Here is a 15,054-nt window from a genome sequence, read left to right on the forward strand (position 1 = left end):
TTTTAAAGTGGCTGGCCTCTGCTCTGTGGACATGCTCTCTTCCTGTACAATGAAGACACCAGTCAGTGACTAATTGTCCAGAGTGAGATAGGAACTGAATTGGGTCAAACATAGCTGTTGTTAGTGGAGTTTGGCAATGGCTTCCCTGACTGGTAGGCTGAGTTCAGATTTGTGCTTTAAAAATTACCACTGTGAGGGTTACCATATTTCCAGTTCCAAAAAAGAGGACACCTGTCATGTGCACGCATGCATGTGGGGGGGGGAGGGCAGTGATATGCTAGTGTCCTGCACTTGCCCATTCTGTTGCCCCTCACTCCCAAGCCACAGTACCATCCTGCACTGCCAGTGCCCCACATTCCTGACCCACAGCCCCCTGTAGCCTCCAACTCTGTAGTGTCTCCCAGCTGCCCCGCCACTGAGCAAGCCAGCCGCGCCATACAGCTGCCTGCTGCCCTGAAGGGTGCCTGTCCCCCTTCCCCGCTGGAGGGGCAGGCATGTATCCCCTGCCCTGCTGCAGCACCAGTGCCTGAACAGCTTCCCCCAGCACCAGCAGGCAACCAACCTCCCCTCCACACTCGCTGCACACATGCACACACATTCTCTGTCTCTTTCTCCCTGGAAAAGTCCCCAGGCCCTGGCCTTCCAGCCCCCCCGCCACCTGACTTACCTATATCCAGCTGCCAGGGCTACTTCCGCCGGCTATGTGCATGCATGCCCTACTTCCATTAGACCTCCCACACTCCCCCCAATGCCAAGTGCTGCTTACTAGAGCAAGCCTGGAAAAACTTAGAAGCTGAACTGGCCAAAATCCCAGACATATAATCATATTTTTTAAAAACTGCCCAGATGGAGATCATAGGATCTAAAAAGAAGACATGTCTGGGAAAACCTGGCCATATGGTAACCCCATTGGTTAATTCTTCAACAGGGTTGTGGTTTAAAAAAAGTCAACATTGTCCAAGGAATCATGTTAGATGCAAGCAGCAAAACTCATAGCCTTTCCATTAGAAGAATTTTGGACACTGTCCAGTACTATGTGGGGGTTGTACTGAGGGTACTGCAGTGAGGTTAAATTAGCAGTAAATAGTGGGGTTCTGGTCCCAATGTGGACAAGGCTTAGAGCTCTCTGACCATTCCAGTCTGTATATTTGCTTGGTGGTCTCCCGGCAGTTCAGCTTTCTACCTTGTAGTGTTATTGCAAAGCACAGGATCCATTGCATCTGTGACAGACATGAGGCTAGAAGCAGAAGAATTGCTTGCCCCTTGCTGCTGCAGGGTCTGTGCATGGAGTAGTTCCTGGGTCAGTTAGAAGAGCTTGATGCATGTTAAGAGTGCACATCTGGGATGACTGAAGATAAATACAGTTTGTATTCAGAGACCTAGGAGCTGCAAAGACCTGCTGTGCCACCCTGTGTTAGAGGCTAAGGGCTTCCTTGCTGCACTGCAGGCAGATAAAGTTGGTATACCTGATTCAGCTTGCCAATCCTGTTGCCTGCAGAGCAGCATATACTGCTTTCTTCTCTGCCTTTTACTAATGAGCTCACCTCTCATTCCTGTTCTTGGGCAAGCAGGAATAGCCAGAGGGACCAGAATACTTTAGGAGTTGCTTTGATATCTCTGCTGCTTCAGCCCCTCACTGCACATGACAACAGAAGCTGTTAGCCAAGACTGGAGGGCTGAAATGGGAGGCGGGGGGCAACACAGGCAGAGCGAGAGTTAAGAGGTAGTGAAAAAGAAGTTAGAGGGAGAAAGGAGACTGTGAAAGAGGGAATGGGCAGCAGGGCTAGCTTTATGGGTGGGTGACCACCCAGGGCACCATGATCAGGGGTGCAACATGCATGCACATACATGCATGTATGAACTACCTGCACTTGCAGCAGTGTTCTTTTCTCTCTTCCTCCCCCCTGCACCCAGGCAGGAGGAGCAGTGCTCGGCCCACCCCTAATCTCCAGCTGCTGCTCAGAAGGAGCTGGGCAGGGTGGTGCCAGTCTGCCTGCCTGCCCGCCTGACTGGTGCACTGTGCTGCTTCATCTCCCCACTAGACTGTGTCCTGCCCACCTGCCTCTGCCTCTTCCTGCAGCACTGCTGACTTGGGCAAGACCTTCTGAGACATGGGGCTTGTAAGCCTGGGAAACAGAAGCATCCGTCTTGCTCCAGGCTGTCAAGGTGGCAGATTCCTGCTATCAATGATTCTTCTGGCCTTATGGCATGTGTGTGTTGCACCCCGTGACCACAGTTGCCTACCCATAAGGCCCATAAAGTGACGTACTCTTTGTATAATTAACACTGGAATTCATTAATGTTCCAGCCTGACTGCAACTTTCCTTGAAAGGTCACTCAGTTCCACCACAGCTTCTGTCACTGCACCTCTCCCTCCTGCTCATGTGTTGTCTGTCACCTTCCTCGGTGGTGTTCCTCGCTGAATTGCGTGGTGCTCTGGCTCCTGCAGCGGTATGTGGTTTGGGGCGAGGGGCAGTTTCAGAAGTAGGGGGCAGCTCCTGTTTTTTCAGTGTGTGCATGTACAGCAGTAGAAAAGCATGTGCTACTAAGAGGTTGCTGCTCTCTTTATTGATAGGTACCACGGTCTCTTGTACCTATTCTGGAAAGCTGATGAAGGGACAGTAAAGTCATTAAGCAGGTGGTTTTCCAGCTAATAAGAAGAGGCTTCCATATACTGGCCAGCTGGTTAGCCTAAATACCACTCAGGCCTCTTGCAAAGACAATTCATGTGTTGACTTGGCTTCCTTTTCTTTCTTCAGGTTCCTGAGACTCCCAGGATGAAGTTACTGTGAAGGGCTTGAGGATCCCACACAGCCTCCACGTGACTTGCAGGGCCCCCTGTTGCTTCCTTTCTGAGTGGAATTCAATAATTGAAGTCTTCAGTAAGGATGACTGTTGGATTTTTACTGCTGCCCCCTCTGCTGGGGAGGACTTTGCTTACAGCATTACTGATGGCTGCCTATATTCAGTGCCATTGGCCCAGTGAGCCCTCAGAAGTACAGGACTGGGAAAACCAGTTAGAGGCCTCTATGCATTCTGTGCTGTCAGATCTCCGAGAGACTATCCCAGCAGTGGTGGGGATTCCAGATAGCTCTGCTGTGGTAGGCCGCTTCTTCAGAGCCACCATCCCAACAGATTTAATTGCTTCCAATGGAGAAATGGTTCAGGTGAGAGATGCATCAACCCCTCAGCCTTGACTTTCAGTCCTCCAGCTTGATGTCATGCCCTTTACAAGAATCCTGATTGTATCCAGACCTTTATGTCTTACTGTTGTGAGTTACAGGAATTGCCATGTGTCACTTGAGGTGATGTTGGGTTGGGGGACATGTTAGGTAAGGAATTAGGTGTTGTTTCTCACGTGATTGCTGCATTAATGATTGCAGGTCCGTATCCCTCAACCTTCCTGATCTAGACCAGTGGTCTCCAAAGTGGGGTGTGCGCACCCCAGGGAGTCCGCAAGACGATCCATTGGGGTGCGGGAAAAAATATTTGAACTTGTATTTACATTTATTTTTTATCTAAAAAAATAAGAAAGAAATTAAGCTTTACTAATATTTAATATACGGATTAACACTGGTGCCCTCACTCAGTCCGTATGTCAGACAGTCACGTGTCATGTGTTTATAATTTATAAATAAATATACATATATTGGGAGTGCATGCTCAAAAATTTTTTACTGATTGGAGTGTGTGATCAGAAAAGTTTGGAGACTACTGATCTAGACAACCACAGTTTTCTGGGGCTGATGCTGTAACAATGTGACGTTTTTGCTTCACTATGGTAACAAAGTATTAGACCAGGCTGTCAGGGCAGACTGTTGCTCTATGACTGAGGTTCTTGACTTTATTTGCAGAAGCTCTTCTCTCTGGGTTCTGCTGAGAACAATGAGGGGGTGGGTTCTCCTTGGTTCAGAAATAGTGATCAAATCTCAGCCTATTCTCAAGCGTTTGCAAGTATTTTACGCTCCAGACTTTCAGGCATATCAACTGTAGGAGATGGAAGTGAGAAAGTGACACAGATTAAAGGAGGGATGGACACTACCAAATATAAATACATATATATCCAGCTAGCAGGAACTACTAGTAACGAGCAGTGTCATTCTCTAATTGGGTTTGTCAGCCACAAATGGATTCATCAGGCATCTGACTTAGATCTCTTATGTGCCGACAGTTGCATACTACTAGCAGTATTTAGTACAGCTCCTGGAAGGGTGCAGGGTTTGTAGCTCTCAGCCCCATATTTGCTGGGATTCTTTGAGTTAAGAAACTAACGTCTAGCCCCAATTTAAATATGAGAATTACACATTTGATATTTTTCTAGTGATCAAATGGAAGCTGGGGTGAAGGGAGATGAATCTCATCCGCTTTTCTTTGTGGGCAGGCTTGTTCTCATGCCATACCGTATGGGTCCTAGCACTGAGGAAGCTGGACTGTGAAAGCAAGACCTGAAAAAGACCTATTTGCAGTAATGAATACTGGAAGGGGTAGTGATTGGGTGTATTTGGCACCTGTGGAATATTAGGTGAAAAAAACATGGAGTGAGTTCCTTACTTAAAGGAACTAAAAGAGGCTGATTTTTAAACTGAAGACAATGGGATTTGATCTACGGGAGGTTTACTGACTTGCCCAGATGGAAGCTACCTTCTGCATTCACTTATGGGCAGAGCTGTGCTGTCCGTTTTCCCTATACAACTATTATGTGAAAATTACAGGTCTGGTTGTCAGGTGTTAAGCACTCAAACCCCAGTTGAAGTATATTTTGGGAGCTGTGGGAGCTTAGCAACTCTGAAAATCAGTGTGTGGCCCAGACAGCTGGCTGGACATCATCCGCTTTATTAAATTAAATGTGCAGGCAGATCATCAGCTTTTTGGCTTTGACCAGCAAAAGCTTGCATATCTGGAGGCAAAATGACATGGCTTTCCAGTGAAGTCCATGGTGTAAACTGTGCCCTAAGAAGCCCTAGCCTTGCTCCCTGTATACCATACAGTCTGGCTAACTGAGGTGCTGCCCCTTTTAGATGGGAAGGTGAAGGGAGTGGGCAGGATGACTGCTTACAGACATGAACCCCCCCCCCCCCCCCCCCAAAACAAACAAACAGAGCTGTACGTTCGGCTCAGCGTGCCCTGAACCAAGCACAGTGCATACCCAGAAGACTGAATCAGTTTTAGATAAAAGTGCCAAAAGCCCTGCTGAAGTTCCCGATCTATGCAGAAGCTGCAGAGCTGGGTCACACTACCGGACTTCCTCTTCCAATAAAGCACTGGGGTTTTTGTTTGTTTTGTTATGTTTTGTTTTGTTTTGTTTCATGTCTGTCCGCACCTGATGTTCTTGGAGGAGTAACATAGGATTGGAGACTGCATGTGGAAAAGAGCATGTAAGATTTTGGGGAGAATTGGGCATACATATGTGGTAATAGGGGTATATGGGGACACCCTGAAGCAAGGACAGAGGGGTGTGGGGGGAAAAAAAGAGGGGTTCCCTGCCACCACATTCCCAACCCAGGGGCAGCCCCGCAGGCCAGATTCCAAGGTTCTGTGGGCTGCATTTGGCCTGCAGGCCAGAGGTTGAGCACCCCTATGTTTAAAGGAAGATGGGGGGAGGTTGGTTATTAGTTCTGTGGTGCAGAAAAGCCTGCATGGCTTTTGGGTTTGTCTGAGGGCTTATCTAAACGCAAGTTCTACCTATTAAACAACTTGAGTCAGTTTTAAATGAGTTTAGGCCTTTGTTTCTGGGCTGCAGAAGATTAACTTAAATCAGTTTAACACTGGAATCTATTTTGAATACAAATGTGGCTGTGCTTTACTCAGTGTGGAGGACATTCTTCAAAGGGTCCACAGAATAGTTTCCTTTCTGAAGAGGAATGTATTTAGGCTAGGGGTGTCAAAGATATTGCCCATGGAGCTTCCCATCATCTGGTCCCTAGTGCTTGCCCAGGGTCTGAAGTTGACCCACAAGCAGCATGTAGCACATGCTGGGCCAGCTCTATGGACTGGACTCAGGGCCTGTACCACATATCACCTGCTTTGGGGCCCTACCTGGAAGGGCCAGTTTGGGACCCCCCCACACATACTGGATCCAGCATGTGCAGGTTGCATGCAGCACAGGCCCCAGGGTAGGTCTCATGTGTAGTATAATCAAGGACCAGCAAGAGCAGGCACTGATTCTAGCATGTGGTCAGGAGGATTAGTGGGTCCCCTGCATGCAGGATTCAGAGCTTGCTCTGACTGGTTTGGGGCTGACACTGCACATGGTGTCTGTTCTGGCTGATCTGGGACTTAGGCTGCATGTGGCACTCACCCCACATCTCAGACTGGCCAAAGCAGGTGCTGCATGCAGTGCAGTCCTAGAGAGGACATCACAGGTACTGGATCCAGCATGTGAAGGATGGGGTGGTCCATGGGCTCAATCTGACCTGCCAGGCCAGCCCTCTGCTATTCATTCAGCCCATGGACAGGTCCTGCGTCACTCATCTGGCCCATGGGGCCAGATTAGTTTGACACTCATGCATTAGTGGTGCTCAACCTTCCATCTCTGTGGGCCAGATGACTGATGTAGGCTGGTCCATTGACCAGCTCCCAGAGGCAGGGTCAGCCTGCAAGCTGGATTCAGTGTGGGGTCAATGCACAGTGTCAATCCCCAGGTGTCACCTGGTGTTCTGGCTCGGCCCTGGTCACTAGATCCAACCATGTACCATTGCGATTTGGTGCAGAAGGCAGTGTCATCTCGCCTCACAGGCCTAGAAATTTGATGGTGGGTGAGCAGTGGCACCATTTATTGACATGGCAACTAATGCTGCTATGATGGGGGCGGGCCACATCTGGCCCGCCAGCCCATTCTACCTGGCCTGCAGGGCCTCTAAAAAAAATTTAGAAAATTTATATTTATCTGCCCTTGGCTGCCTGTCAAAGATGACAGGAGCCAGGGACAGTAGGACCCAGGGGAAGCTGACAGGACTCAGCAGCCCAGAAGCAAGGCCTGCCTAGCCCAGCTCCCCCCCCCCACAACCAGAAGCCCCGTGCTTAGCAGAGCCTTCTGGCCTGGGCCCCTGGAGCTGTTCCTGCCTCCATGTGCCTGAAGGGGGAATTCAGATAAGAACATTGTGGAGAGGGGAGAAGGCAGGGGAGGGCTGCAGGCAATCGTTCCAGTCCTCAGCAGATTTCATTTGCTTTGTCAGTGCAGGGGGGATTGTTGGCTTGAAAGGTGAGACAAGTTTGCTATCATAGAAAACATTGGAAACATTAAAAAACCAAAAGCTACTTAGCAAAATATGTGCAATATCTGTGGACCCCTCAGAAAAATGAAGATCTTGATGGCCAACTTACGCTGTGTAGAGCTCAAGCCTGAATAATAGCTGGCAAAAGAGCAGTTAAACATTTTCTCTTAATAAGGACAATAGAGCAAGGTCAAGAATAAGAAAAAAGTGGTCTGTACTCCACCCCATTCCTAGTTCCCAAAAAGGTGGTGCAGTGTCCTAGGCCAAACAAACTCAAAAAGCTAAAAATGAACATGGAGACATCAGTCTACCCTAATTCTTAAGGCTTCTCTCCTATAGCCATGAAGGAGATATAATTCTGTATCCCTTCATTCATAAATAGGGCCCTGAGAAAATCGTGATTTCATGGACTGCATGGATACCGCGAAATTAGCCCCACACAGCCCCACACCTATGTTTTCACAGCCTACTAGTGGCTGCTGGGGGTGTGGCCAGGACACAGCCAGCTATAGAGAGCAAGGGGGGGAAGGGGGTTTGGAGGGCCAGGGCTTCAGGACTGTTGGGGGTGGTGGGGCAGTGTGTGTGCGCCATAGGTGGAGGGAGAAAATGTTATTGGGGGGTGGTGAGGAGGCTGAATCTACATCCCTCTCCACAGACTTACCTACTGGGGGGAAGGGGCAGGGGGAGAGGGAAGAGGCATGGGGGGGAGCAGATTGAGGCCCCTACAGTGAGGGATGGGGTGGGACACAGATGGGCTAATATGAATGGAGCCCTGGGGCAAGTCGTGGGAGAGTTGGAGCCCAGGTGGCTCGTCCAAAGGTGCGGGGGGCTCCTGTTGCTACGTACACCTTGGTGGAAGCACAGGGGCACATGCCATCTGGATTTGTGTGCAGGGTGGAGGTGAGCTGCAACTGTGGGCTGGGCTCTGCACCCCAATGCCTTGGGAGCCGTGCAGTGCTATGTGCCTGCTGCTGCCAGGCTGCTCTGCATCCCCTGCCCACCTGGTGATAGCATGATAGGCATGTGGCATTGCATGGCTTCTGAGGCAGTAGCAGGGCACAGATCACAGCACCAGTCCACCTCTGCCCCACACACAAAACTGGGGGACATATGACTGTGCCTCCTTTGGGGGGTGTGCAGTGGCAGGAGTTCCCCTGCACCCCTGGATGAGCCACCCAGGCTTTGACTGACAATGACCCACTCTGAGGCCCCATTCACCCCAGCCCCTGACCCACTTCCTCTCTCACTGTGGGGGCCCCCTTCCCTTTCACAGACCTGCCTGCTGTGGTGGGCTGTGCTCCTGCTGGGCTGCAATCCTAGCTACCTGCAGGGTGCGGCTCCATGTCTGTCTGTGAGTGCCACCCGGAGCCTGTGCCCAGGCTGCCGTGTGGTCTTCTGCGCTGCCACTGCTGCCCCGTGTTTGGCGGGGGCTAAGTCCCCTGCCTATGGTATGTGCCTGCCTGCAGCATGTGCATGGGCATAGTATCATTTTTCACAGACTATTTATGGAACTACCAGGACCCATTTGCCAATATCGGTGGTAGTTCCATGAATATTCTGTGAAAAATGATACTGTACCTGTGCACGTGCTGCAAATTTTCTACAAGAAATCCATGATTTTCTCAGGGCCCTGCTCATAAATATCCACAGCTTCTGTTTCTTTCATCTTGTTCAGTTTCTGTCCAGAACAGTGAAAAGCTAATGACCACCTGGGTCATCAGCAGCTATGTCCTGTAATCCATGACTGCTTGTGGACCTTTAACCCCCCCCCCCAACAAACAAACAAACAAACAAAGAAACCATACTTTAGCAGCAGCAGCACATTACTTCAACTCAGCTCTGCAACTTCCGTATAGATTGGCGGTTCAGTGGGGCTTTTTGGTGCTTTTGTCTAATAGCTGATTTAATCAACTATTAGATAAAAGTTCCAAAAAAGCCCCATTGAAGTGCCTGATCTTTACAAATGTTTGGTGAGCTGGGTCCAACTAAAGTGCTGCCTCTTCTGGGCATGCATGGGGCTCAGTGCGGGAATGCACCCGAGTTTAAGCTAAAGCACACGGGGGAGTTTTTGGCTTTGGGCTGGGTGTTTTTGGGTTGTTTTTTTAAGTCTTCAAGCAGTGTTTGATACTAATTCTGTTGATACATGTATCCAGGTCCATTTTAGAAGTAGTTGGGTTCCTTACCCCCTCTGCTCTAGTGGGAAGGTTTTTTTTCACATCTTCCCCCCTCTGATTGTTTAGAAGGCCAACCATTTTCAGTCTCATTTTATTCTGGCCTTCCCTTTATGTGCATTAGCGTGTACAAGCTGTGCATATGAGCATCAGAAGGGTACTGCGTGCATCAACACTAAACTGCTGCGTGTCTCACTCCCTGGCTCCACATTGGCTTCTTGATTTACAATTCCATTGCAAAGATCAGCAGCTGTTCTGATGCAGCAGAATAAGAAAGCTTCTTTGTTTACCAAAAAATTTTGCCTACTAAGAAAATCTATGGATTACCACAAACTGGGCAGTATAGCAGGGACAAAATAGATAGTACAGTGAAGAAGTAATCCATGTCCTACAACAGAGAAATTGGAACACTAAATATTACACAACATGCATGTCATCAATACTTTTGGGTCTGAATACTGCTGAAAAAATTATCTTAAGCTGAAGGTTCATTGAGAAGAGGAAATGATTCAGGTTTGGAGCTATCACCAGGTGACTGAAGTTCTCTTCTAAGGTTCTGTAAACCTTCCTAACAGTAGAAGAGAAATAATCAGATGAGTATGGATACATTTTGACTATTCGAGAGTGAGCTGTCTTCTTTCTCTAGTGAGCCAGAGTAGGGAAATTTTGGCATTTTCAGTTAACTTTCAGTAACTAGCTTTGAATTCTGAAGTAGTGGAAAGTGTAACTCAATTGGATTAGTAAACTGGTGTTTTCAGGTAGTTTTCTGCTTGGTTCTGTCTCTGGTTCATTTCTTCCGCATTTTGAAAGCTTGAACAATCAGAAAGTAGCCAGTAGGGAACAGAATATCCTAGTATACTACTAATTCAAGGTCATTGGTTAAGGTTTAACTAACCTTATTCTCAGTTTACACATCAGACTGTTTGCTAGGACCTGCATGTTGTGGGAGCTCTAACAGTGGATGGTGGTTAGCATAGTGGCCCAGCTATCCAGCATTTTCCTCTAACATTGTAGGTAGTTCTGCTTACCTCTGGCCTTTTGCATAAAGGTCATGGTGAGAGATGAATCTTAACTTTCTTGAAGCTGTTTGAAGCTTCTTCTGCCCAATGTTAAACACTGTTAGAGAGAAGCAGAGCAGGGTGTGGGAGTAGGCACTCGTCCAAGCCCCTTACACAGGCATGCAGATTGTTTTCATTGGAACAACAAGGCTAAATGAATCCTTTTTGAGCTTGTAGCATGAGCTGATGAAAAGAGCATTTCTTAGGACACTCAATGTTTTGTAGTGACCTCCCAGGGAAACAGCTGCTGAGTATTCCCACCCTATCAGAGTTGGAATCCTTGTACTCTGAATAGTTCCCTTATAACTAACAGATGAGTGCATCTGGAAATAAGGGTGTTCCAGTAGGAGTGTCTGAGAATGGTATTAGCTGGGCAAAGCAATTTCAGAACTTTGCCTGTTCAGCTGTGAAAGTGCCTGTGATAAGGAAGTTGTTTTTTATAAAAAAACAAAAACAAAAAAACCCTGTGATCCTCAAATATCACCTCATATGTCCACCCCAGTAGTTTTCAAAATAGGGCTCATAACTCATACAAATGTGGTGGTTTATGCTAGTATTAGGAGTTGTGAATTCTGTTGGATTCACTAGTTGAACCCACTCCGGGACACAGTTTAGGAACCATTGTCCCTACAGAGTAGTGGTGCCAATGAATCTGTAAATGAGTGTGTTTGATTAACTTAGAGGTGTGTATAGTTCTTGGAGAGCTGTAGGTGGGAGTGTTGTATGCATGTATAAAATAGTATATAGCTGATTGCTTTCAGCTTCCCGTGGATGTGTGATGTGAGCAGTTTTTTCAGACTATTTTGCTTCTAGTTAATGAAGGACTTGATCTGTTTGAATTCCATCCTCTTTGTTAAAAAGCCTCCCCTGTGTCAGAGCATGGTCCTGTAGATGAGAGAGGGTTTTTTGAGTCTCTTGGTTCCTGAGACTTCAAATTTTTATCAGGGAGATTACCCCCACATCCCAAGAAGTGACTTCAGTTTGTGGAGTGAGCCACAATGATCTTCTCAGGGCTGTGCATTTTCACCAGCACAGCCAAGAAGACAACTGTCACAAGGGAAGTAGCAACTGTATTCTAAAGAGCTTTCAGAGAGAGTCTTGAATTGAGGTGTTCAAGCTATATGGGATAAGGAAGGCATAGATGGGTAGAGTATAGGTGTACCACTGAAAATGGATAAAGTCTCTTGGCCATTTGTAGATGTGGGGAGAGGAGGTACTTCTGTATGAGAACTTTTGAAACAGCTCATGCTTTTCTGAGCTTGCCTCTGCATTCTCAGTTAAAAGATATGATGCCCCTGTTGCTGAACTGAATAAGTGTCCAGAAAGGCATGTAAGTTGGGGAATGCATGAAAACTCGTGGGGGTAAGAATGGAGTGCCCTACCCTATACAGTTCCTTCTCTGTCAGCACAGAGGCAGTGAAACTCTCCCTTATCCCTGGGCTTGATATTTTTTCAGATTAAGACTTTTTCCTGCAAATGGTTGCAATATAGTGGTGCAGATAGTGTAGATGGCCCAGCCCTCAAGCCAGTTACTGGCACTATAACTGGCCTCAAGCAACATAAAATTTCAAGAAGTGCGCCTCTGGCCTGGCAACCATACCGGGGCAAAAATCTGCCTCTTGTGCTTCCTATGTTTGTTTACTGCATGGGACAAGACCCGTGCAGTAAATACATGTACAATTTGTCCTGCCTTTGCTTCTCATGTCAGAGGTGGAAGGAAAGGGGCTTGAACTCTCTTCAGACCTACAGCTTGACAACTCAGTGCTTATCAGTTGTACCCAGCCTATTTTCTGTTCCAAGGTCTTTTGACACAGGACTCAAGGCATACTTTGTCACACTGGCCTCAGAGACCCCTTTCACCTACTCAAGACAAGAATCAACTCTGCCATGTACTAGCACCACAGACCTCAGTAGATTTGCTCCTGAAGCATGAAGTGCCAGCCAATTTTTTATTCATGCTTGGTACAGACTCCAGACCTGCCCTCCATGGTGAGTCCTTCATCTCAGCATCACAAACCCCCTTGAACATCTGCTCAGATAAGCATAGAGCACATATCCCCACAAGAATACAGACAGGAAAAAATAGGAAGAGGTGCTAGGCTGTGGACATATGAACACTTTACCATTGGGTGAAAGGGAGCAGGGCATTACTGTCTATTGACTGCATTTGTGCATAAATGGAAAGTAAAATGTTCAGTTTTTGTTTGTTTTTTATAAGTACCATCTCCTTGTACCATGTTTGTCTATGTCCTCACTTTGTGTATCATAAAGACTTAAATAGTACTGTCACCTTGTAACACTTTTCCATGGTTGAATGCTTTTGTGAACCAGATGCTGAATTATGGAGTCCAATTTGTGTTGTATCCATGTTTGAAATACTGGCCCTTTGTCTGGATTAGCTTTGAATTTGCCTGTGAGCAGTCAATTCTGTTTCTTCCCCATATAGCTGTCCTGCCTAGATGTTTAACTCTTCACTTAAGACCACTGCTAAGACTAATCAAGTCTGTAGTCTGGGGCTGTATACTGTTCAATAACTCTTAACTACTGGTCCAGTCTGCATGGAGCAGATATGAATGATTGATACAAAACACTGGGGGCCAACCTCTTCGGCAGGTTTGCTGCACTGTCCTCAAGTGCCACTTCAGTTTCTTTTCCCTGCCCAATCTGTTCTGCTTTCTACCATATCTGTCACTGTGCTGCCTGTCTCCTTTGGTCTGCCACATGCCACACACAGCTCACTGATTGGGAGCACCAGTGGAGATAACAGCACTGCCCTTCTACCTCATTGTTGTCTAATCCATTCTGGCTAAACCTAAATTAGTATTTTAAAAACACTGTTACCTCTGCCACCTGGTCCAAACTAGCACTAGCTCTTTTGCTTTCACATATGGCACTGCCCGGATGCTATTGCTAAAGGGGAACAATTGTGACAATTTAGAGTAGACAGCCTTTATGTTCTTTCATATCTATGATTGGATTTAAGTTGAATTCCTGCCCCTGTTTTCCTTGCCCTGTTCTCTAAGTCACTTGACCAGACCCTGACCCCATTTGATCCAGCTATGGATGCAGGACTTCAGTGGCAGAAGTTTCTCTGTGCCACTAAGAGGACCAGTGGTGCTGACAGAAGCTTTCTTTGTGCTGCTCTGGGGGCCAGAGGTATCACCTGGAGTTTTCCCCAAACTCATGGGGGCCAGTGATACATGCTGGAGATTTCCCTATGCCGCCATGGGGAGAAGCAGTACCAGCAGCTGGGTCCTAGCACCTGCTCATCTGCTTTTGACCCAGGCTGATTTATTCTGGCCCACAGCTTGAAATGGTTGCTGACTGCTGTTCTAAGTAATTATTTGTAGAAGCTTGTGCTTTGTAAAAGTTTAACATCAGCAGTTCAGGTCAGTCATCTTGAGCATAGTTCACAGCTTGCCTTGCTCTCTGAATTTAGGGACGGCTCCAACACTTATACCATGATGACAAACATAATGGTTAGTGCCTAAGGGCCCGCTGAAGTTGGGGCATGCTGTACCAGTACATACTGTACTGTACATCAACCATGAATTGACAGATTAAAATCCATGCATCAGAACCACAAATGGGGAAAGAGCAGGAAGAAAGGGTGACAGTATCGCACTTAATGATCCTCACCATGCTACTGTGATAGTGTAGAAATTCTCACTTCTGAATATTTTGTTACTTTAAAAATATCTTAATGCTTTTCAGCGCAAGTGAAACACTCATAAAGGATTCGTGTGGACCAAGGAGATGCTTTTGTGGGCCGATTTGAATGCCTGAGGCATAATCCTGGAGAAGAATACAAAGCAAGCTTACCCATTGCAACTTGATAGGGAGCAAGTAAAAAAAAAAATAAATAAAATAAAGCTATTGCTTTGCAGTTTGTGATTCCAAACATGCACAATGTTAATTTTACCCCAGCCATACAAGTCGGATATCAAGACATGGAAGTGAATAGGGGGCATATTCTTACTTTCTACTGCCGTTCAAAAAATCAAATTAATTAGTGATGCTCAGTGATTCACAGAGAACAGATGTAAGCCACATGCTGGTGGACTACTCGCATGGCCTTGGTGCACAAACTGAGAGGATCCTCTAACCCCATTGTGGATACACAGATACAGGACTTGAGAAATCTTACAATAACATACCCTCTGAGATGAAAATTATAGCAGCTTCTGTATGTACATGGTTGTGTTTATTGACTTCACTGCTTGAATCTCAGCCACTGAATCAGCCACAGATGTTTAGCAACTTTATTGGTTTTGCTGAAAACGGGGAAACTCCTATTCAAATTGGCTCTAAGTCTGGTTCAGATGTAAACTGGTTGAAGCCGCATCATAAATGAGGCTTTGGCATCAAGAACTTTTTAGGAGATGCAGCTACACTGCCTATAAGATCAGTTCAAGTGCTGGAGGTTTGCCCACCCCACAGATTTTAACCATTGCAAAATAGGTTTGAGTGGTTTTGGTAAATTTTCCTCAGACTGAACTGAGCCATTATACCTTGGTCCATTTGTCTTAAAAAAGCTAAATCCAAGTGACCCTTGTGAAATAATCCTGTTCTTTTCTCTCTCACTCCTCCCCTTCTCCCCTCACCCCCACA

General features: G+C 46.9%; 1 protein-coding gene across 1 annotated transcript in view; it reads left to right on the top strand.

Annotated features, from left to right (window-relative positions):
* Positions 1-2,759: 2,759 nt before the first annotated feature.
* The window catches only part of DAG1 (dystroglycan 1), a 34,111-nt gene continuing 21,816 nt past the window's right edge, over positions 2,760-15,054 (top strand). The window contains exon 1 of the mRNA XM_019505147.1: positions 2,760-3,167. Coding sequence (XP_019360692.1) covers positions 2,889-3,167 — 279 coding nt within the window. The 5' untranslated portion in view covers positions 2,760-2,888. The remainder of the gene's footprint in view (positions 3,168-15,054) is intronic.

Source organism: Gavialis gangeticus, unplaced genomic scaffold, assembly GCF_001723915.1.
Source record: "Gavialis gangeticus isolate Ggan-Ray unplaced genomic scaffold, GavGan_comp1, whole genome shotgun sequence".
Lineage (NCBI taxonomy): Eukaryota > Metazoa > Chordata > Crocodylia > Gavialidae > Gavialis > Gavialis gangeticus.